Source organism: Drosophila navojoa, chromosome 4 (genome assembly GCF_054131105.1).
Source record: "Drosophila navojoa isolate 15081-1374.11 chromosome 4, UAZ_NAV_1.0, whole genome shotgun sequence".
Classification (NCBI taxonomy): Eukaryota; Metazoa; Arthropoda; class Insecta; order Diptera; family Drosophilidae; genus Drosophila; species Drosophila navojoa.
In genome coordinates this window covers 7,407,275-7,430,585 of record NC_142892.1, presented here as the reverse complement: position 1 = coordinate 7,430,585, position 23,311 = coordinate 7,407,275, and the positions used below count along the sequence as shown (strand labels likewise).

General features: G+C 39.3%; 3 protein-coding genes across 5 annotated transcripts in view; 1 reads left to right on the top strand and 2 right to left on the bottom strand.

Annotated features, from left to right (window-relative positions):
• Eip74EF (Ecdysone-induced protein E74) overlaps positions 1-11,391 on the bottom strand; it is a 54,973-nt gene extending 43,582 nt beyond the window's left edge. Inside the window, exon 1 of the mRNA XM_089259036.1 lies at positions 10,684-11,391. The gene's annotated coding sequence lies outside the window, so the exon portion shown is untranslated. The remainder of the gene's footprint in view (positions 1-10,683) is intronic.
• A 320-nt stretch (positions 11,392-11,711) lies between these two features.
• Positions 11,712-12,880, bottom strand: Vps60 (vacuolar protein sorting 60). The gene is made up of 4 exons (XM_030383959.2): positions 12,703-12,880; positions 12,492-12,643; positions 12,030-12,426; positions 11,712-11,963 (listed from the first exon to the last, which is right to left on the bottom strand). Exons 1-4 carry the CDS (start codon positions 12,769-12,771, stop codon positions 11,901-11,903), a joined length of 681 nt encoding a protein of 226 aa, XP_030239819.1. The 5' UTR covers positions 12,772-12,880; the 3' UTR covers positions 11,712-11,900.
• Positions 12,881-13,301: 421 nt separating this feature from the next.
• Positions 13,302-22,663, top strand: anchor (integral membrane protein GPR155 homolog anchor). 3 transcript variants are annotated; one of them, XM_018099524.3, is made up of 13 exons: positions 13,302-13,459; positions 13,726-14,055; positions 18,714-19,003; positions 19,060-19,540; positions 19,608-19,773; positions 19,838-20,077; positions 20,143-20,334; positions 20,397-20,550; positions 20,724-20,816; positions 20,879-21,200; positions 21,260-21,625; positions 21,689-21,814; positions 21,874-22,663. In XM_018099524.3, exons 2-13 carry the CDS (start codon positions 13,874-13,876, stop codon positions 22,073-22,075), a joined length of 2,814 nt encoding a protein of 937 aa, XP_017955013.1. In that variant the 5' UTR covers positions 13,302-13,459; positions 13,726-13,873; the 3' UTR covers positions 22,076-22,663. The 3 variants fall into 3 exon arrangements, with proteins under 3 accessions (XP_017955013.1, XP_089115325.1, XP_017955014.1); XM_089259199.1 differs by having other exon boundaries at positions 13,356-14,055; positions 20,724-20,792; positions 20,864-21,200; XM_018099525.3 differs by having other exon boundaries at positions 13,358-14,055; positions 20,724-20,792.
• Positions 22,664-23,311: the final 648 nt, after the last annotated feature.

The window sequence follows — 23,311 nt, the reverse complement described above, 5'->3', positions numbered from 1 at the left end:
CAACTTACATACATACATACAGATAGATGTGCATGCGTGCAAGCATCCATCAAATATACGCATATACAGACAGAGAAATAAAGATACATGCATACATACATACATACATACATATGCATAACTATAATAGAGAAACAAAAGAACATAGACAAAATCTTAAGTGTCGCACAAGCTGTTGTTGCTGCTGCTGTTATTGTTGTAGCTAAACTGTAAATTCAAAATAAAATACATAATGCTATAAAAACAGAATAGTCAAGCGCTACTAACCTTAGACACAAGCAGAAAGAAGAAAAAAGCAAAAGGCAAAAGCAAAAGCAAAAGGCATATGTATATATGTATCTAACTACAAAATATATGTTTCTATGTCTGTCAGCCACTACACAAATACATACACACTGTATATGTATACGTGTATGTGTATAAAATACGCAACCTTCAAAAAATCTAACAAAGCAAACTTGTTCAATAGTCATATGCGTATCAGGAAGTCAACATTTCAAGGATTGACTCATTGAAAAGTCGAATGCGACAACAACAACAACAAGAGAAACAAGTTAGTCGCGCTAACACACATGCGCATATAGACTTACACATACAAACACACATAGACACACAGACACCATTGCGTTAGACGAAAACTTTGAAAAGCGCGCCGGCAAAATGCAGTGCAAAAAATATTTACAGTAAAGCACACATACAACCAGACACACATGCTCTGAGATCACTTGAAATGGCTGCACTCGCAACTGCAGTCGCTCTCACTCTCTCTCGCTCTCACTCCCTCTCACTCTCTAGCTGTCAGTGTGTTGAGCTTTATTGAGCGTCGCTGTTTGCGTGTGTATGGGTAAGCGCATTCGCTTAAGGCGCATTCTCTTACGCTCACTCTCTTATGTTGGGCGCTGACTTCATTCAACGGGGCAACCGCTGCCGCCGCCGCTGCTGTGTTGCTGCATTGTTAAATAAAAAGTGCAAATACCGTAAGATTTTGCTTTTGCTGCTTTTGTTGCAAATTTTACTTTTCAATGTGAAATGATTTAAAAACTAAAAGTTATTGTGAATGAGGTAATTGGCAATGTCAATTTGCCTATCTCTTGAAAATAGAATGTATTTAACTGTATTTGGAGTATGAATGCTTTCAATACTAGTTTTAGTTTGACCATGCTTTAAAAAGTTCAATATGTGAACCTTCAACCTGTCGCTCTGCAAACACACACGACTGTATGAGTGTGCGTTGTCACTCAGGTTCACTGCTCACATTCAAGGCACTAACATAATAACCTAGCCCACGGCGAATTTAATTTCAATAACGCGATAAACTTCATCCAAATAAAACAACAGCAACAAGTACACCAATTGATATTCGTGCCGTCGATCGCATGGAAGGTCGTTGCATTAAAAAAGAGTTTAATGACCAAGGAAACTTTTGCCGAAATATGAAACAAAAGCCAACAACAATTGACGCTGCTGCGTAAGCTGCACCAGCGGCAATTCGCCGTGCGCCCACAACTTACGATGCGCATTCGCACTCCGCGCTCCTTTCATGGCAGCAACAACAACGCAGCAGCAGCAGCAGCGGCAGCAACAGTAACAGCAACGGCAGCAGCAGCAGCACTTGGGAAAGGTCAACGAACAACATTGCCTCCGTCGGTCAAAAGCAGAGTTCACACGTACACAGACAACGCACACATGCAAGCGCACACAAACATGCACATACACACACATACAAACACCATGGAGACGCATACAAATGCATTGTGAGGCGGCGGCGCAGCGAAGAGCAACAAAAATCCAACGGCAACGGCTGGCAAATTTTTGTTTTGCTTTTGCTTTCGCGTTGAGTGAAGTGAAATGAGTGTAAAGCGAAATGAAGTGAGGTGAAGTGATGCGATGTGGAGCGAATGAGTGAGTGTTACAGCCTTGTAAAGCAGATTGAAGTGCCAGCCCGCGTTTCGGCAATGACTCAAACTGCTGGCGGCCTGACTAATTAATTATTTATTAATTATTACTCATATTGAGCTATTTCCATGCCGCACGCAACGTGGAGTACAGGGCCAACCGTTGCTATGCTTACTCTTACGCCTACGCAAGCAGAGAGCAGCGAGCAGCGAGCAGTGAGCGCTGCGTAGAGTCAGCAATTCATTCACTTTTGTAAACTTAAATAAAAGCGTCTCTGCTCGCTGCTTGCTGCTAGCGCTGACGCTGCAGCTGCGTCATGAGATCAACGCACTTTCTGCGTCTCTGTGTGTGTGTGTGTGTTGATCCCACGAAACAATTTGCCGTTTAATGCACCCCAAAAAACCAAAACAAAAACAAAAAGCAGAGCGAAAAATAAAACAAAAAGCGATACAAACAAAACAAAAATCTGCAGCGGCAACTCAATGCGAATGACTCAATTTTTGAGTGCAATTTATGCATTTCATATTCAGCGATTTGCATGCACAGTTTTCACTTTTTTAGTGCAGCTCAAGCAAGTTTTCCTATTGACAGCAAGACAAAATGTGAATAATCCAAAATATGAAAATAATATGTATAACGAAAGTTATCTGCGGCCAATAATAATAAAAAATATTAATAATAAACGAAGATATACAAATCAAAAACGCAAGAGAGACAAGAGACAACAGACTTGCAATTGCACTCAAATTCCTGGCGGTCGAGGCGACTGACAAAACTGAGCAGCGGGCTGAGGGCAGCCGGCAGCGCGACGGCCGCCCCGGATACAAATACAATGCACTTGGCCAGTGGCCAGGCTAACGATGCAGCCAAAGCTCGAAGCTGGAGACGGAGCTGCAGCAGAGGCTGAAGCTGAGGCTGCGGCTGAAAGTACTAAACTTGTTTGAAAGTTGCAACTGTCGATGGAAGCAACTGCAACAAGAGCAGGAGCTTGAAGAGGGAGTGCGAGCAAGTGAAAGAAAGAGAGCGGGAAGGGGCGGAAGAGTATGCAGGAGTAGGAGGACGTAAAGGAGAAGGTGGCAAGCATTTGCAATATTTTCGGCTAAACTTGAAATTGATGTAAAAGAGAATAAAGGTACAAAATTACAGCGGCGAAATAAGCTGAAACTCAAAACTCAAAAGAAGTTGTGAGAAATAAGCAAAATATAAATACAAATAAGACTATAAACAATAAAATAAAATAATATTACTAAATAATAAATAAATTAAATAAGTATTTTAAAATATACAAAAAATATGTAAAAAAAAAAAAATAAATATGTATTCATAAAAACTAGAAACGTACATATTGTATATATTTTTTACATATAAGTATTATTATTTTTATATATTTCTAATTTTTATTATAAGTGTACATATCTTAACTTATTTATACACTTTTGTTTACTTTTTCTATAACTATCAAAGTAAATGAAATTTAATCGGAATTCTCTCGGTTCAAAGTTCACAGCGCAGCCACCCCCTGCTTCGCCTCTTCTCTACTCTTCTCTTTCACACAAAGCGAAAGTGTGCGCGCTCAGCTCTCGCTGAGATTATGAATTCGCCGCCATTTCGATTGTCTTTTCGATTAGCCCAAAAAGGCCTACAAAATAAACGTAAACTAAAAGCGAATGCAAATGTCTATGCTGCAGGACATAAAACAAACGAAATTTCACATTGAATGCAGCGCGCCGCAAATAAACATCATCAGCATCAGCAGCAACACAAACAACAACAACAGGCGCAGCAGAGCAGCAGCAGCAACAGCAGGGAGTCGCGTGCAGCAAACATTTGAAGATGCCCCGCACTCTGGACAGGGCCATAAAACTGGCTGAGCCTCAAGCCTCCAACCATGCCCATGCCCAACATGCCAGGCAACATTAGAAAACTGCAACAGCAACAGCAGCAGCCGCAGAGGCAAAGGCAGCGGCAGCGGAGGCAGCAACAATAACAAAATGTAGTAACAGAGCAGCGAATGAAGCAAATGAACGAACAGCGTCGCAGCCAGCTTCTGCGTCGCCGTCGACGCTGACGTCGAGTGTATGCATCAAAAAACAGACAGTAAATCTGATTGTTTGGGGTAATTGAACTTTCTTAAGAAATTGCGACATGTACACTTTGAAAAGCTCTGGATTTGCGAGCAGCAGCGTCAGCTGAGACAGCGCAGCAGCAGCAGCAAGCAAAGGCAGCACCACCAGCCGCAGCCGCAGCAGCAGCAGCAGCAGCACACAAATGTACGCCAATGACCGAGTTCGGGTGAAAGACCTTCGATAACCATCATCATCATCATTCGCAGAGCAGCAACGGCAACATCATTAGCGAGTCCGAGTCGTTCGCAGCGTAGTCATTGCACTAGCTGCCAGCCAGCAAAACAAAAACAAAGCAACACAGAGAGTGAGAGCAAGTGAGAGCACGCGCCAGTCAAGAGAGCTTCGCTTTTGATATAAGAGCAAAAGTTGCAAAGAGTTGCAGCAGCGCAATTTCATTGAACTAAATTTAGCATTGTGTGCGTGTGCTTAGCCAAAAGAGAAACAGCGCGAGCTGCAGCTTTCCATGCTCTCTCTCTTTCTCGCTCTGATATCACACAAACACAAATACAAACACTAAAACAAAAGCGCGGGAGTTGTTTTGCTCTTGTTGTACTGCTCTGACTTGCTATTGCTGTTGCATTTTTGCATGTGCATTTGATGTTAGTTTTTATTGTTATTGCATTTGCGATTTCGAGGTGCATGGCAAGACCTCAACTAAGGCTAAATTTGTTGTGTTGTTGTGACTGTTGTTGTTTAGTTGTAGTTGTGTTTGTTTGTGTATTAGTGTGCGTGTGTGCGATAATAGTGCGCTATAGGCGCTGCCGCATTTGGGGGCTATTGAGATAGGCGCGCGATTTGATCAATGCAGCTCAAACTATAAAAGCCTTGGGGCGGCATTAAGTGCGGCGCGTGTAGCAGTTTGACAGGCGTTACAGTGATACTCAAACGGTAGGCGGCAATTTACAGTTCTAATGCGACAGATGCTTCGAGTAAAAGTAAACGAATTTTTAAATTTTATTTCACATTAAATTTAAATCAATTTAATTAATTATTATTGTATGCATGTATATATGAACGCATCACATTAATTTTATATTTTATTTCTAGATTATTACAGAATAAAAATAACTGCTGGCGCATTCCATTCAGCATGAGGGAGACAGAGACAGATAGAGCGAGAGGACAGAATTTTGGGCATGAAGTTCGAGTGAACGTACTCGCACTCACAGTTGGCCGCGTCAATGCACGCTGACGCAGCCGCAGACGCCGCCGTCACCGTCGCAGCGCTAAAGCAATGACACTGATCCTGGCGTTGAACTCTGTCAATGCAGTGCCACGCTTCCGGCGGTGGTGAGAGCAGAGGAGCAGGCGAGACAGAAAGAGAGAGAGTGAGAGAGACAGAGACGGAGACAGGGACAGACACACAGCAAGAATAGCCACTACAAAAACAAAGCAGACATCAATTTCGGTTTCGTTTTCGCTGCTTTATTCTACGGTTAGTTAGCCTCCAGTTTGAGTTGTTGTTAATTATTATGCTCGAAGCTTTTTGGGCAAGGTCATTAAGCAGCGCCAACAGCGACAGCAACAACAAGCATTAATAAAATAAGAAGAGTAGAGCGAAAAACCCTGCTGCTGCTGCTGTGCTGATGCCGCGGCTGCTGTTGCCGCGGCTGTTGCTGCCGACTTCTGTTTGGCCTGCCCAGCGACTTCTACTCTACGTTTCTTTATGCTTTAGTTCGGTTCGTTCATACGGTCTTAATCAAGGTGAGTAACCTTGGCCTTATTTTCGAGCAGCGCACTCTTTGCTGTATGACTGTGTGCGTATATATGTGTCTGTGTGTGTACGCGCTCACGCATTGCCAAAAAAGCTAGCCACGGCGCTCACCAAAAGCGTCGCTCACGAAGGCACAGCCACAGCATGAGCAAGCGAGCGAGGTAGAGCGACAGAGGGCGAACGGCAACTGTTGCTGCTGGCATTGCGGAAGGTCATGATTTTTTCGGCTACTCACGCTGTATGAGCATGTGTGTGTGTGTGTTGGTGTTGGTGTGTGACTTGCTGGCATTTGCTGAAACCGAAACTGAACGTGAATTTGAATGTGAATGTGAATTTGATTTTCTGGCGTCTTTAGCCGCCGACTGCGGCGGCGACTGCGAATCAAGAACTACTGTTAAAGCTTTTTGTCGATATGCCGAATTAATTTATTTTCGACTAAATTTGCAGCAGTTAGCTAAGTTTATGCAGTTCATTTGATTTTTAACCTTCACTTACAGTTTAACCTGATCTACAAATTATTTGCCTTGCCAAATTCGTTGCTAAGTGTCATAACAAATAGTCGCCAAAAAGAGAAAAAGCAAAAAAAGCAAAACAGTATATTGCGCCTTAAGTCGTGTTTAAAGAACTTGTGTTATGTTTTATTTTCGATATGGGATTTTTTCTTTGCATGTGCTTTCACGCCTTCAGGTGCTGTGACTGGCAGTTGCAGCTAGAGAACTTTTACTCTTCAAGGAAATTTATTGGGAATTAATTTATGCAGGGCAATTTAGCAGCTGTTAATTTAATGCCGTTCATTTGATTTTGTCTTAAGCCTTGACATAGCTGCTACTGTTTACAGGGAATTTTTTTTATTTCGGACAATTTTATTAGTTTTTTATGCATTTTGTGAGTTTTAACTATCGAAGGTAAATGTTTGAATAATTGGGTGATATATACAGTAATAAGCTACTAAATTAATTTAACAGCAATTTTGCACTTTGGCAACTACTAATATTGGAAAATTTATAGGGAATTGGGTATTTTCAAAGCTGCCTGTTTTGAGCTGCTATGTAAACTATTAAAGCACGTGCTGGGCCACTTGTTGTCTTTTATAGGCCTAAATACATATTTATTTATGTGTGTATATATAAATATAATTATTCAGTTATATATCTGTGTGCATTTTCATGTGTGTGTCTAAAGCATGCATAATCAAGAGCCGAGAGCTTGAGACACGCCACGGTTTGCACTTGGCCTTGCCGAGCGCCGTTTCGTTGCTACCTTGAACCTCAATGTGCCGAATGTTGAGTTGAGTTGCCTGTGTTGTTGCTGTTGTTATTGTAGAGTGGGGGCAGCAGCTTCGAAAAATAAGAAGAAAAAACTAAAACCGAAACGATATCAAAATTGAAAAACGATTCGCAGTTTTACGTTGAGTTGGCAGTATGTGCTTTTCGTACGCTTCTTTTTTTCCTCTCATAATATTGTTGTTGGACGTGAACTTTTTAGCAGCAAACAAAATAAACACAGCATATGAGAGAACGTTGTAAATGGAAAAATTAACGGTCGCAGACCTACAACAAAACCAAAAACGTGACTCTCAGCGACTTTAACTTGATGCGTCTGCTATGACTTTTAATAACTTACCTACATATACACATACATATGAACATACATAAATATGTATAGTATATTATACATATACATTAATTTTAGAACTAGTTTTCGTATACATCTGCCTGAAGCTCTGAAGGCCGCTGGTTTCTAATACGCTTCTACACGCGTTGCGTATGTGTAATAATTTGTAAGGTTGCCCTTTATCAAGTATACGCACCGTTGTGTGCTTATCAATTTAGACAGGGTAACAAACAGCTGTGGCTATTTGACTGGGGAATTACCTCTCAAGTGGCATTACCTCTACAATTCGACTTCACTTCAGCTAAAATACATACATATGTATATCAAATCAAATATCATCTCAAACAATGCGAAACCCTGCAAATTCTGTTTCTCTTTCGATGTTTACGTATTTCAGAAGATCCGAAACGGGTTTTCATTTTGAAACAAAAGGGGAATTATCACTAATAGCCAATATCAATAAAAAATTCACAAAATCTGCACATGCGTAAATAACTATGCATATATCAATTCCATTTTGATATTTGACTTCATATGTATATAGTGAAAGGTCGCCTAACGAAAAGTTCCCCCTTCTGTTATTCAGCTTTGAGTTCGTTTCAATAATCTTCTGATGCTTTCTTAATAGTTCCCATTATTTCGATTTTCCCTAAACTTTTTTTCCTCTCATTTTGCTAACTGATTTCTATTTGTCTGGTATTTTCTTTTTTATCATTCAGTCAAGATCTATGGCATACAGTCATCTTAAACTAAAAATAGGAATGTTTCTAGTATCTTCCTTTTTGTCCTTCAATCAAGATCTATAGAAAACAAACTGAATTTTTCTATTTCTTCTGGTATTTTCCTTTTCGTCCCTCAGTCAATATAGCAAACAAATCTCTCGCAATTCGCTTTAGTAAGATTTCCCTGTATTTAGATGTATTTAGAAACGCACTTGTACTTGCACTTGCATTTGCTTCCAGCTTTCCAATTGCTGCACTAAATGCATCGCCGCCCTCCGTTCATACACAGACATAGCAAAAACAAAAACAACACTAACAACAAGCAATAATAATAAGAAAAGTATCGAATGCTCGCACAATTACAACTGCAAAAAGGTTTTGCACTATGCACTAACAGGCACTCACACACACATACACACACACTCAGGCACATGTGTATTTGTGTGCGTGTATGCACATGTGCATTTGCTGCCGACATCGGCGGCAACATGCGCTTAGTATATATTTTGAATGGTTGCGCTTTATATTGGCCTCCGAATGTGTCTAGCTTCAATAGCAGGCCAGGGTCATGCGACACCGGGGAGGAAAAACTGACGCGAACTGACGCGAGGCACACATACAGACGCAACGGTCTGTGTGTGTGCCCGTTATCGGAAGAAAACGCCAAAAGCTTTACAGCAGCGTGTTTGCGAACACACACACATACACACACACACACACACACACAGGCGCACACAAAGGCAACGCAAAATGCGCGCTCGCGTTCATTGCCTTTGCAAACGCTTAGATCGCGCTCGCTCTCTCTTATGCTAGAGCATTAGAAGAGCAGCGAAACCAAAACCGAAATCAACAGCCGCCATAGGCTAAAGCGCTAATTGATTAAAGAGAGGTCAGAGCGGGAGAGTGGGAGAGCAGCAGAGTTTAAGTTGAAACAGGACAAGCAGTCGACGCTTATCGGCTAGTGGCAATCGTAACAATCAAAACAAAACGGCGAATAAAGCTCTCACAGTGCCCTTTGCCAAGTCTCATTTCAATTTTTGATGGATTTTATTTGTTTTTTTTTTTCTACTTTTTTTCTGCTTGCGGAAGGCGGGAAAATAAATGTTCGCATCGATTGTGAGGTTGGTCAGTGTTTTTTTTCGCCAATTCCTTTTTCGTGGTGAATTCTTTGACATGAGTGTCGAATGTGATTGGGCTGCACACGAGTAGGGTAGGAATTTTAAGGGGAACTGGGTGAGGAAGGTTTGAGAATTAGATATGGTAGATTAGATGAGATATTCAATATAGATAGCAGATGCAATTTATGAAGCTTGATGTAAAGCGTAAATTAAATATTAATATAATAAATGTAATGCAAAAGTAAATAAAGAATATTAAAAAAAGTGAAAGCTGTAAATTTAATTATTTTAGTAGAACAAATAGCCTTAACAATTCATGGCCAGCGTGAGATAATAGTCAAGATTACAACAAATTCCTGACTGTTGCCTAGATAAAAAATACAGCTGCTATAAATATGCAAGATTGTTTGATCTGAGTCTCAGCTGCTTGATCGATAATCAAACCAATAACTTAATTAATTAGCTCTTTCTTTCTGTGTCGAAGGTCGCACCCATCATTTGCATAGCCAATATTTGTTGGCTAAAAACAAAACTTAATCGACATAAGCATAAATAATATAAGAAAAAAAAAAAAAAAAAAAACTAAAACTACTAAATAATTTGCGCTGTTGTTAGCAGTTTTTTTTTTATAGCGCTTCTTTTGTCTCGAATTTTAATTATTGGTAAATTGTAATATTCGAAGCCGAAAAAGTGGGACATTGCTCTTGCTGTGACTCCAAGACTAAAGCTGTAATTCGAGCAGTCGTAAAGAAGCATTCAAATTGAACAGTAGTCGAAAATAAAGAATTGGAAGAAGAAGCAGAATATAGTCCATATGTACGTTAACAGATTGCAAAATTTTTCGATATTCGACAAAAAAGCAATGAATCATCGTTAAAATAATGGCTAGAACTGAGTATTAACGAAATTACTTTCGTTTTTATGAAATAACCTCCATTTGAATTTCTTATTTTTAAATTTAAAATTTCCTCCCAACTTGTTTGCTAAATTTCCTTTCAATTAATTGCCTACATATGAGTGAGGGAGAGGGATATTTGTTAATAATATCCCAGGGTAATTCTCCTTCTTTTTCTTTATATTAGTTGACTCATTCCATTCACCGTTGCACTTTAATGTGCATATGTATGTAACTACACACATGCACACATACATATATCAATTAGCATTCGCTGATATTTTCCTGAACTTTCATGCACACACATATGTATACCCACAGATGCGATGACGAAATGTGAGCATAGAAAGCTTTTTTTTGCGTTTGTCTATTGCGATTTGCTTCCTGCATTTTTGCACTTGCTCACAAAAGCCTCCCCCAAATCTCCTACCCCTCTCCATCACTCCATCTCTCTTTCTCTCCTTCTCTATACCACTCTCTGTCTGCTACTCGACTTTAACACTAACAATTTATCGATAATGCAACTCTGTTTTCGATTAGTTGGGCAAATTCTAGAGCGTTGCACGCTGCGTATGCGCAATGTCTTCAATTCACTTACCATTTGCAATAGTAGTAATCCAATTTGGCGTATATCCATTATGTTTACCGTTGCTGCAGTTTGTAGTTTGATTAAAAACAGTTGCACTTTACTTCGCAGCAGAAAACGACTGCTGGGCAAATATTTGCATTGAAACGATTGTAAATATTGCGTATATTTTGTGTATGTAAAATCTACATTAACAACAACAACAACAAAGGCAAAAACACTTTTAGGCACTATGAGGGATCGCGGCCGCTGTTGTTGCTTGTTGGGTGGGTGGTTGGGTGGCGGGTGGGTCAAAATACAATTACACAAGACTTTTGCCAATTCTCAATTTGCTCGGCATTTTGGCAGTGAATGCAGCAGATACTAATGCTGATTCCGTATCAGAATCAGCGTCGACACACACACACGCACATACACACACGCGCGCGATTACGCACTATATGCGATAGATACAGATTTGTTGTTTCACTTATAAGGCATTTTGATGCACTTAATTACGAGGATTCGATTGTCCGCGGGGGAGTGGCAATTGTAATTACAATTGCGACTTTTTTAATTATACTTTGATTTTGCGTTTGATTTGATTTGTTTTGGGTAAGCGAAGGTTTTTCAAGATTTGTAGCTGTTGCTGCTGCTGCTGTGATCGACTGTGCTGTTCAGTTCGAAATTTTGCGACCGTCCGTTACAGCAGTCAGATGAAGACTAAACGCAAGCGAACGCGTTATTTTTGCACACAGCAGTGCAATGAGGCACACAAACAAGCACTGACACAAGCATGTGCACATGTATATGAAAACATTCACAGCGGCAGAGACACGCGCGCGGCCGCTCAAGTTCATGCTCTGAACTTCAAAGCTCAGTTACCTTCATGCACGTCGTTGTGCTGGTATTTGTGAGCACGCTCACTGAGCGTATGCGTGTGAGTGCGAGCGAGAGAGACAATCGGCAAAAGTGTGAGCTGTTTGGCTTTTTGCACTTAAGAGAGCGCGCGCCTATAGTAAATGAAATGCACTCTTAAGAGAGCGCTGAGAAAGGGCGAGTTGGTGTACAAATCCTTTTATTAGGCTTACTTTTAAAACATAACGAAAATGCATACAAAATATATATAAAGCATTGTGTAAATTAACTTTAACGATTTTTCGTTATTAATAACTGAAAATGGAAACGAGGTGTTTTATCTTCTTTCCTCTAAATTTTAATATGAACATATTTGTATAAGAAAACAGTTTTTATGTTGTCTTCAGGGACGTTGGAATCTTAGGCAGACCAAATTCATCCGTTTCAATGGTGCTCTGCAACGGAGAACAAAATTGCATTAGTATTAATGTTATTAAATTAGCTTTGTGACATTTTGCTACCTTGCCCGGTTTAATGCTATCGGCGCCTGGCTCTCTGTCTGGCGCTTCGGGAGCCTTGACAACATCATCCAAGTAACTGGAGTCATCATCCAATGCCATTTCATCGCCCAATGCATCGAGCTCTGCCTGCAGATCATCGTCATCCACGTCGGGCATTCCATAGGTGCGTCCCATGGCCTCTTGTACCTCGTCAGCCTGCTCCAGCATATCCGCCATATCGTCGTGCATGTCCTCGATTTGATCAATATTAATTTTCTTATACTCCGTCTTCATTTGCTTCACACCATCCTTCATGGCGGCCACTGTGGCTTGAGTATCCTTGAGGGATTGGGCGGCATAGTTGGCTTGTTCCATATTGAAGGATTGATTGCGCAGAGATTCAGCTTGTTGCTCATAGCTAATATAATCAAAAATATAAATGAGTAAATTAATGACCCAGCCATAGAGTTTATTACGCCTTACGCCTTCTTTTGTTTGAGCACACGCAGCGCTCTTTGTTTAACGGAGTTCTTGGCTGGGGATTCTCGCATTTTGCTCAGTTGTTCACGATATTTACGCAGCTCTGTCTCCAATTTCGCAATCTTTTCTTCAATGTTAGCTGCTCGAGCGTCCACCTATGAAAATTCTGATTAGGCTTTTTTCTATTCACATTTATAGATACACAGTTACTTACCCCACTAATACAGTCGGTTAGACTTGGGCCGGGCTCCTTGGGCTTTCCACGTCCAAAAAGTCGATTCATTTTGTGCTCTGCGTAAGCTTGCTTCTGTAAAAAGTTTAAACAATTTTGCGTTGAATTTTGTTTGATGACTAATTTTTCTTCTTCTTCCCCACGTAATATAAACAGCTGGGTATATACTATCGATACTTGTGTATCGAATGCAACAAATTATCGGTAGTTTGCGTCAGCCCTGGAAATTAGCAATTACAGGAATTAGTATATAATTTCTTATTTAATAATCTTGATTCGTTAGATTATTAAAATTATACTTATAGTTTACTGCGTACTTCCTGTATAAGTAACTATGATTAATAAAACCACCTGTTATTAGCATCAAATGAAACCACTTGTTATGTATTTATTTTCAAATAACGATTGGGTCTCGTTACCATCACTAGGTATACACAACAACTATCTGATAGAGATGTGCAATGTTGTTCAATTGAGAGCCAAAAGCAATTTAACTAACAAATAACATATTTAATATTCTATTCTGTATTTCATGGCGTTTCATTAATGAATAAATAGTCTTAAGCAAGCAAATGCATAACGAAACGATTTAGATGCACAACAGCGCTCAAATTAAAATGAACCACAAGAGCGCAAAGAGTTCATTGGTTCGCTCAGCGATGTGAATCGTTTGAGCGAACATACTGCGAGGCAATTTTACTATAAAAGCGGATTGCTGCAGCTTCCAGCATTATTTTCTGTAAGCGAAGTTTGTCGGTCGGAGAGCGGGAGAAGTGATAAATGCATTGAAAATGCGCGAAGTGCAGCACGACAGAAACGTTTAATTGATGTTAACCGCGTAAAAATGAAAGCTGCAAATTGTGCTAAATATCTTATATATACTAGATAAGCCCACAAGAACGCTGTGAATTGCGTTATAAAATAATTGTCTCATATGCTATATACATATGTGTGTTTGTGTTAGTGTTGTTAATTCAATTTTGTGAAAATTCAATATTTGCACAGCCACAGCCAGTGCCACAGAGGCGTCGCATAGCGTGTGGGTTCCATTGACGTCACAGCCGCTGCGTCAATTGGTTTCAAAGGGCTGCCACGCCTACCCAACCATGTTGAAAGCTGCTGTAAGCCAGTGAACGAATTTGCCAGCAGCATTATGGATAGCTCCATGTATTATAAAGCATTAAGGGACAACGCTGCAGAGGCAACAGAGGCTGCTTTGTTCAACAGCGACGTCGACAGCGGCAGCAGCACTGCTACGCCACACGTTGAGGATGGCGTCTCCATGGACAACTTCTATCCGGCTTTGGTGCAATGTTTTGGAATCATTATATGCGGGTAAGTCGGGCTAATACAATTGACCCACGCACATTTGACTGACATTTGCAAAACTTTTTGCACCTTGACCCTTGACTGACTGTTGCGTGGGCGCTTCCCACAACTTTAACAGTTAACTGTTGTTGTTGTTGCTATTGTTTTGTTGTACGTGTGAGTTTGTGCAGTTCGATATTGTGATCTCGTTAGTCACGCGCTCGTTCAATGACCGGTTCCGATTCATACAATAAATGCCAATTTTTAATTTCCTTGAACTAACATCAACAAGAGAGACATTAACAGTGTCATAGTCTATTGCTTTTACTGGTGAAATGATTGATTACTAGATAAAGTAGATTGCAATGATATTATTTATATTTGATATACCAATTTTATTATTGCTTTTATTGAATATAATAAATATGTATATACAAATATTTTGTTTATTAAAATACTCATACTAAAATTGTTGGCTATCCACAAAGAGCTTATTGCGTCCACTGTCAATTACTGTGTACTTCTTTTCTAGACAGTAAGCGTTAGATGAGTGCTCAAAAGCGTGTACTTTCTCTCTCTTTTATTATGCGCTCTTTATTAGATATGTGCCAAAAATGCTTGACCTTGCTCTTCTAAAGCTTTCTTGTAGTTTAAGAGAATCTTCAAGCTGATGGAACAAATTAGATTAGCTTGCTTGAGCATATATTTAATTCAATATACATAAATATTTAATTATAAATACATTCTTTATCATTATTAAAATTCATATTTTCTGTGGGTTTTTTTAAACGATTTATTCCGCATATTTTCCCCTTAGTCATGCGGGTCGTTGGCTTAAGGCGTGGGAATATTCCCTTTCCGTGCATAGTTAGCATACCAAAATGAATCAACGAATGGAATTGATTAATGTTTGCAGTGTAGATTTATATAAATATTTGTGTATTTTTAGTAGATGTTAATTCATTCATATTATTCAATCTATAATTATTTGCTACTTTTTTTTGTATTTAAATAAAACAATTAAATGTCACTAGAAAAGTGGGCCATAAATCGTTGCAAATTTTTGGACGCACAGAAGCGTGAAGCGTTTCCAATTGCCAATCGTGCTCCATTCAAATACAATCTTAGATATAGCCATATGCAAATAAACTACAATTAAAAATGTGCAACAACAACAACAACAACAATAGAAAAACTTTGATACTAGTTTAAATTTCGCGCTTTGCCAAAGGCAATTTCAAAATATTTGCGTTCAATTAGTAAATTACAATAAGCGAAAGTAAAACGTTTAGAGAGTGCGATAAATAAATCAACAATGTGTACGCCTATATAGATACATATATGCATATGTATGTGTGTGTGTGTGGATATATAGACAATTACAAATGACCTTGCAATACTCGCTGTAAGCAAAATTGATCAAAATCGATTGATGCAATCGTCTAACAATTATGCAATCGAAAATCGACTGACAATGCAATTACGTATTGGCGGGCTATATACCCTATACCTTGTACATGCATACATTTGCTTAAGCCATATGCATACGTATAGACCATACAGTGGTAACTGGATTGTAGAGAGGTTTTTAAATTGTCATGATACATTCCATCCCGAATTTATTCACAAGTTTAGCTGATGTGGATTCGAAAATAGATTTTTCTAGCTTATCTACAATAAATGTTTGTTGAACTTTTTAGTAGTTTGTCGATTTCCCCATATATATTTCTCTAGCCAGCTGTTTTGTTTACGATTTAAATATATATAGCTATGCATATATATATATATATATATATATATATATATATATATATATATATATATATATATATATATATATATATATATATATATATATATATATATATATATATATAATTGTGATTCTAATTAACAGTTGGGCTTCACAGATAAGAAATACTTTGAAATTGATAAACTTATTTGCCAGACTGATAAGAGAAAGTATGTTTAGGTTTTTGTCTTTGTCTTGAACTAGCTTTCTTATTGAATTTAGCTGATTATTTTAATGAAATCAAAGCGTTTGCTATTAATAAGAATGAGAGACAGATAAATAAAGTAATTCCCATATATATATGTAACTATGGGATGAAAATGAATATAGTATAAATAATATAGCATATAAGGAAAATATGATAATAACTAATAGATTTATTAATATATAATAAACATGACGGAATAATATTAAATACCTTATAAATAATGATTCACTAATTATGTATTACATATCAATCTTTATATGAATGCCCACTCTAGTGTTGCCTTTAACTCGTGCGTCCACTGTACCTATGATAATACAAACACTACAATGTTTCAAGTGCTAGCTTAGATGCATGCTAAGCGGGTTTAAATGCTGATAGGTTGGATGGGTGATGCACGCGAGTGCCTTATAAACAGCAACAGTTTGGTACGTCGCGTCGTAGCTGCTACTGTTTGATCAATAACAACAATCACAACAACAACAACAACAACAACAACAACAATGACAACAATAGTAATAATAAGAAATTCTATTTTATAATTCAGCTTTAATTGCCTTAGTTTAAATAATAAATAATAATCAAATTATGCAATGTTTACTAATTGTTCAAATGGATTTCAATCGTATCTAATAACTGGCCATAATGAATAATAGATTTTAAGTGAGGCTGGCATGGAAATACCTCAAGTGCCTTTAATGTGACCCAACAAACGAAATATTTCGTACTAAAGTTAGTTATCAGCGTAACAGCTGTTCTATGTTTTAACTAAATATAGAGCAGGAATTCGAAATGCTGAAATAGTTTCTTCATTAGTCGGCTCTTGGCTTATCTGGAAACTTGGCACGTGACTGGCTGCTCTTCTGCAGAATTAATGAATTCAATTTTATTTATTGTATTCCGAAATATATGGCTAATAAGCAAAGCTCTATGTATTAAGCACCATAAGTCTGTCAACTTGGCTGAATATTTCCATTCATTGCCAGCTCATATGCATCATTTGACACTTGTTTACACAACAAACACACGAAAAATACAATGAACAACAACAAACACGGCGCAACTGTTAATAGAAAAGCCAAAGCGAAATTCTTCCAAAAACGTGAACACTTGATAATAGAACATATCTAGAAATTGGAACAACAGCTAATTTAATTTCAAATGGTTGTTATTATAGTTAGATGTATGAGATATAGTTACAGCTGCGCATACCCATTGTTAATTTGGTGGTCTAATGGGGTATACTGGCTTTGTGGAAATATCTGCTATCAGTAGTTAGAGGATGTACATACATATATAGGCATACTTTAACTATATTTTACTGACTGTAAATTGTATAATGTAAGCTTCTCCAATTAGGCAGGCTCTACGGTATAAGTTAAGTAATATTTGCTTAAACGACCTTTAGCTGTTTCATGACATCTGTGTTTGTTTACTTCTTAAAAATGGGTAAAATATATATATATACTATATTTATGTGTATTTATTTATATTCCACCAAAAATCAGAAGAGCGTAAATTTAAATATCTGTATTTATACAGCTGTCCTTTGATTGATTAACTGCAGTAGAGCTTGTTTCGCTTAAACATTTCTGCTGCTGCAGAAAGTCAGATCTTACAACAAACAGGTGACAAACAGGTGAATTACACATATTTCATGTACTCTAGTTAGATATCAGGCAGACAAAACGAGGGAAATCATTTATTTAGCTGTGATAAATCGCAATCACGCACCGAGCAGACATTTTTTATTGTTGTTGAGGTCAGCGAAGTAGCTCAGGTTTTGTTTGTGGTGTGTGGGGAAGTACTCCAGTTATTGGTGTGTTTATATATAATATATATAACTGGGAGTTTTTCGTTGGGCGGAACACATTGAGTGCAACATTCACAAGATTTTGAAATGCAAAACTGGTCTTTACACCTTTTGTTTTTGTTTGCTTTATTTTATTAATAATATTGTTCACTTTGTTGTTGCATGTTAGCTTGCTTATATATGTAAAGGTTTGAGAGTTCCGCGTATATACTTTATTTATATTATAAATATATTTAAATGCACGCACATTATTAAAGAGGTGTGGCTCAATCTGAGGCTTAATCTTTCTCTTAAGTCTATATATTATATTGCCTTTTCTTTACACCCTACACTAGTTGATTATAGCTAAATGGGGTATATTGACTTTGTGGAAATATATGTTGAAGGCAGAAATGCATACATGTATAACATCCGAGCAGACAAGGAGACATAAATTAGTTAAGTCGAGCTCGTAAACCGCAAAAGATACTTGAAATTGGAAATATATATACCAGCCCAATGTTTACTACAAATGTATATTTTCTACATCATTTTCTTAGTGATAAATAAATGATATGAAAACAAGAAACATATTGTATGCAACCTGCAAAAACCAAAAGACAATTTGATTAAAGTACTTAATGTTTTTAAAATCATTGGAATACGTCCTCACCTAAACATACACATATTCAATAAGTTGATAAATATCATGTATATAAATGTACAGAAGAGTCCTAAGATTTTCAAAAATAGGGTATCTCCCAGTCAGGCACTGCTAACTAAACCTTAACTCATCTACTTTACATCTACATACATATAATCTTTAATATATTTCCATTCATCACTTATAACCATTGCTATAATCACTAACTAATCTCCAACTCTTCTCTTCTCAGCTATATAGCTGGACGCTTTAAGATCATCAGCAATGCGGAAACCAAGGGATTGGCCACATTCGTGGGCACCTTTGCCTTGCCGTCGCTCATCTTCCTCTCGCTCGTCGAGCTCAATTGGAGAGCCGTCAACTGGACCTTCCTGCTGGCCATGCTCATATCGAAGGCGATTGTCTTCTTTGCCGTCTTGGTCATTTGTCTGCTCGTGGCGCGACCTCTGAACTTTGCGCGTGCCGGTCTAATGGCCATCTTCTGCACGCAGAGTAACGATTTTGCCATCGGATATCCCATAGGTAAGACAAAGATCTCTCACACTCTCGCTCTCTCTCCAATCTCTATTTGCTTTTAGTTATGGCTCTCTATAAGGATGTGCATCCGGAATATGCTTCGTACTTGTACCTAATGGCGCCCATTTCGCTGGCCATTCTCAATCCCATTGGCTTGGTTCTCTTGGAGATTAGCAAGATTATCAAAAGCAAGAAGGAGGTCAGTCGCAATCCGCCCCTCTGCCCGGAAACCTGTCCCGCTGAGCAGCTAAGCAAGCAGCGCCGTTGCCTGGGCGAGCATACGATACTCGTGTGGAATACCATCAAGTCGTTGTTCTTCAATCCTTTGCTGCTGATGACACTGCTGGGCGTGGCAGCTGGCTTCCTCTTTCCCAAAGGACTGCCCGAGGTGGTGGCTAGCGTGCTGCGGGTGTTCGGACAGAGCTTCTCGGCCACGGCTTTGTTTTTGCTCGGCCTCAAGATTTTGGGCGGCGGCACCGGAACGGAACGCAAGACAATGGGCATGGGCCTGCTGCTGCCAAGCGTGCTCATTCTGGTCAAGATGTAAGTTGTTGCTTGAATAGAGTAATTGGATATGCTTAACTTATATTTTCCTTCGTTTCTCCTTCAGTTTGGTATTGCCTCTGGTCTGTCGCCAAACTGTGAACATTATCCAGGCGGGCGAGAACTTCAATGATACCACAGAGCTGAGCACCTTTGGTTTTCTCTATGGCACCTTTCCTGCGGCGCCTGGCGCCTTTGTGATTGCTACCCAATACAATGTGGAAGTGGAACTGGTTAGCATAACAAATTATATAGAGATTATATATCTAATTGTCATTTGTCCATACAATTTTGCAGATCGCTCGCAGCATGGTCTTGTGCACGTTTATCTCAGCGCCGCTTATGTTTATATCCGCCAAGATGATATCGCTGACAAATCTAAAACCCTTGGACTACTTACATGAGCTGGATGCCTTCTCCTTTGACATCAGCGTGGCTGGCGCCGCCGCCTGTTGCTGGATGCTCGCGCTGCTGATAGTGACGAAGCGTTTTAAGCGCATGCCGCAACGCATAACAGCTTGCCTAGTGCTCTCACAGGTGCAAATTGTGTTCAGCTTTAATACGCGTTTACATACTTAACAACTGTTTTTCACTTTTATCAGCTGATGTGCTGCATTGGCGTCATACTCTGGTCGAAGCTGGATCACGTGGAGCGCTGGCCTCTGTACCTGCAATTCTTTTTGTTCAATATAGGCACCTACAGCTCGCGCTTGTGGACAGCTTTATTGGCCATAACGCTGCTCTTCTTGCAGTGCCGCAGCTTGTGCTTTGTGCTCAAGCTGTGGCCCTATATGGTGAGCTGTTTAAATATAACTGAAATGTGCTCACCCTCATTGATTTCTTTATATCTTCACAGCTCATCTTTGCTTGGGGCGTGCCGGCTCTTATCTCTGGCCTGCTAATTGCCTTCGATTCCAAATCCATGCCTAGTGAGAAACAGAACCCTAGCTTTCAATATGGCAATGCCCAGGCAGCAATTGCCGTCTTTCTGCTCGTGATGTGCTTCATAGGTGTGTGGGAGCTTAAACTACTCCTTTTCAATTCAAAACTGATGAGAAATTAGCATATTTTTGACGCGTTATGACGTTACAATGATGCACTCAAAGTTTTCAATCTGATTATAAAACTTTACATAAGCAATCGCATTTTGTTACCATAAATCTAATTGAATCTAATTTTACAGTTACTGTGGGCTGTCTTGTGCTGCATCAACGCTATAAGAAGCGCTATGAAAAGTACCTGACCTATTCGCGTGAGTTATCCAATCCGGATTCGGGTATGCATTCGCTATAGCAATACAAGAATTAACAGCCAGTTCATCAGCTCCATTCTCTACAGCATCCGATTTGCATTCAACTGTATCAACGGCCAATTTGTTGGCCAATGCGGATCGTTCGCCATTGCGGCAGAGCTTGCGCACAACCTCGTATTCCTCCTCGTCTGACGATGATGAAATGATCACCACAACTGTGGTGCCCGAGATCAGGGCGAATGGTGGCTGTGGCTCTGGCAATGGCAACTGTTGCTCCACCTCGACGGCAACCACGCCCACAACAGCATCCACTGTGGTCATGGATATAGAAGATCTACTGAATCGCAGTCGGCAGCGCAATGTGATGAAGGATTTGGATAAGATTGATAGTGCGCCGACAACAGAATCGTAGGCATAAACTTGAACTGTAGAGTAGGGTGGTTTATTGAACATTCCCTTTATTGTAGCCACATGTGCAGCAGTGCGTACAACTGCGGTCCGAGCACCTCGCGCCAGAGCTGTCAGAATATCATTGAACGGTATGAGGAGCAGACGCGCAGTGGTCTGGAGCCATTGGAGAATACGAGCGATTCCGATGAGCATCAAACACTGAAGCATACCATTTTATTGATCATACTGCTCTGCTCCATGTTTGTCGGCCTGGCCGTGTCCATTTGGACGCTGGTCATGGAGGGCATGTCGGGCATCTATTTGGAGCTAAGTTTTCTGGATGCTTTCCTCAACTTTGGCCAGGGATTAATTGTGCTCGCTGTGTTTATAAGCGACACAGGCGAGCTGCTAATGCCGTTGATCAAATTCTGGCGCAAACTCTGGTTAGTATTTAGTTGAATATTGAATTGAAGTAGTATTGATATATTGATGCAATTCCATTTCAGGTATGGCGCTAATGTCGTCAGTCTACCTCACTGGTCCACTTTGCGGCCGGAGACAAAGCAGATATGCGAGCAATTTCGCAATCATCACTTGGAGAACTGCAAGAAGGACATTGCCAAGGATAGACGGTGAGTTTTCTGGCTTATTGCTGAATTATGTTTATACAATTTCTGCTATTCCCCGACAGATGGCGCATTCGTGTTTACCGCAAGGTATTCTATGGCAGCGAATTCGTTAGCTGGCTCATCGAGGTGGGCCTGTCCAAGGATCGCATGGAGGCTGTGCATTATGCACGACATCTGGTCGACGGTCGTGTACTGCGACACATTAACAACGTTTATCATTTCGAGGATAAGCAATTGCTTTACAACTTCTGCAGTCGCATCTAGACGACAAAAGAATGCAACGACGCCAAATGTTAAGTTCGTTTCTGTTATGATTAAGTGAGAATCGTGTTATTCGTGTGCTGTGATTGTACGCTAGCGGGTATGCACATCACACATACGCACGCACACACACACACACACACTCTCGTACACACCACTACAGACAGCCATCAGTTAGTGTGTGTGTATTCGCGTGTGTGTGTGTGTGTGTGCGTGAGTGGGTGTTTGTTTGTGCCTTTGAATAGGGAAAATGTTTATTGTCTATTTATACAAACTATAAATATGATTTGACACATTTGTTTATACAATAAGTAGATAGTTAATTTAGGAGCAAAAGCTCAAGCTATAGTGCAATAATTTAGCAAATATACTATATTATATATATATACATACATATGATTAATCATATTAACGATGCTTCTGTCACAAGCAACTGTGCATAAAACGTGTGTGTGAATGCCCATATCGAGCTATAAATATAAAAGCAAATGCCTATATCCTATCTTGTATGCTAAATACATACGCAACAATAAATTTATATATATGTATATATGTACTATATATATATATACATCGAAAACAAATTACAAATGCATTTGTGTCGCATTCGTTTTTAAAATTCTTTCGATTTCAGCTTCGGTTTTATTTAAGTCATTTGCATTTTACCTATACATATAGCTGCTGTATATATATATATATATACATGTGTGTATATCTACAGTCTGTTTATCTATAGTTATATCAACATCTTGTGGGCTCTATAATTTTAAATTTAATTTCTTGTTTTTGTTTCATTTCGCTTTTGGCTGTGCACGCGTTGAACAATTTTCGTGTTTGTAATTCCAATTGACTTTAATTCCGGAACGAGCGCTACGTTTTGGGAGCCTCTATTGATCAAATGTTAATTGTGAGCCGAGAGGTAGATAGACAGAGAGAGAGAAAGAGGGAGAGAGACGACTTATTGAGCCATTAAAATGCCGCGGATGATGTCTCAATGTTTTGATATTTAAAACTTGGTAATCTTTTTTTTTTTTACTTCTTGTTGACTGCTTCTTTGTTTTATATGTTTTGTTTTTAATTTTGGCTGCGTGCCTTTTTAAGGTGGCAATACAATAAACATTCTTATTTGTTTGTTATGCTAAATAGTTGCCTGCAAATATGTGAACCCACTGTGCAGCCACTGGGTGGCTCTGCGCCTACGGCCAATTGTTGGCGCAGCTTCCGTTTGAATGGACTGCA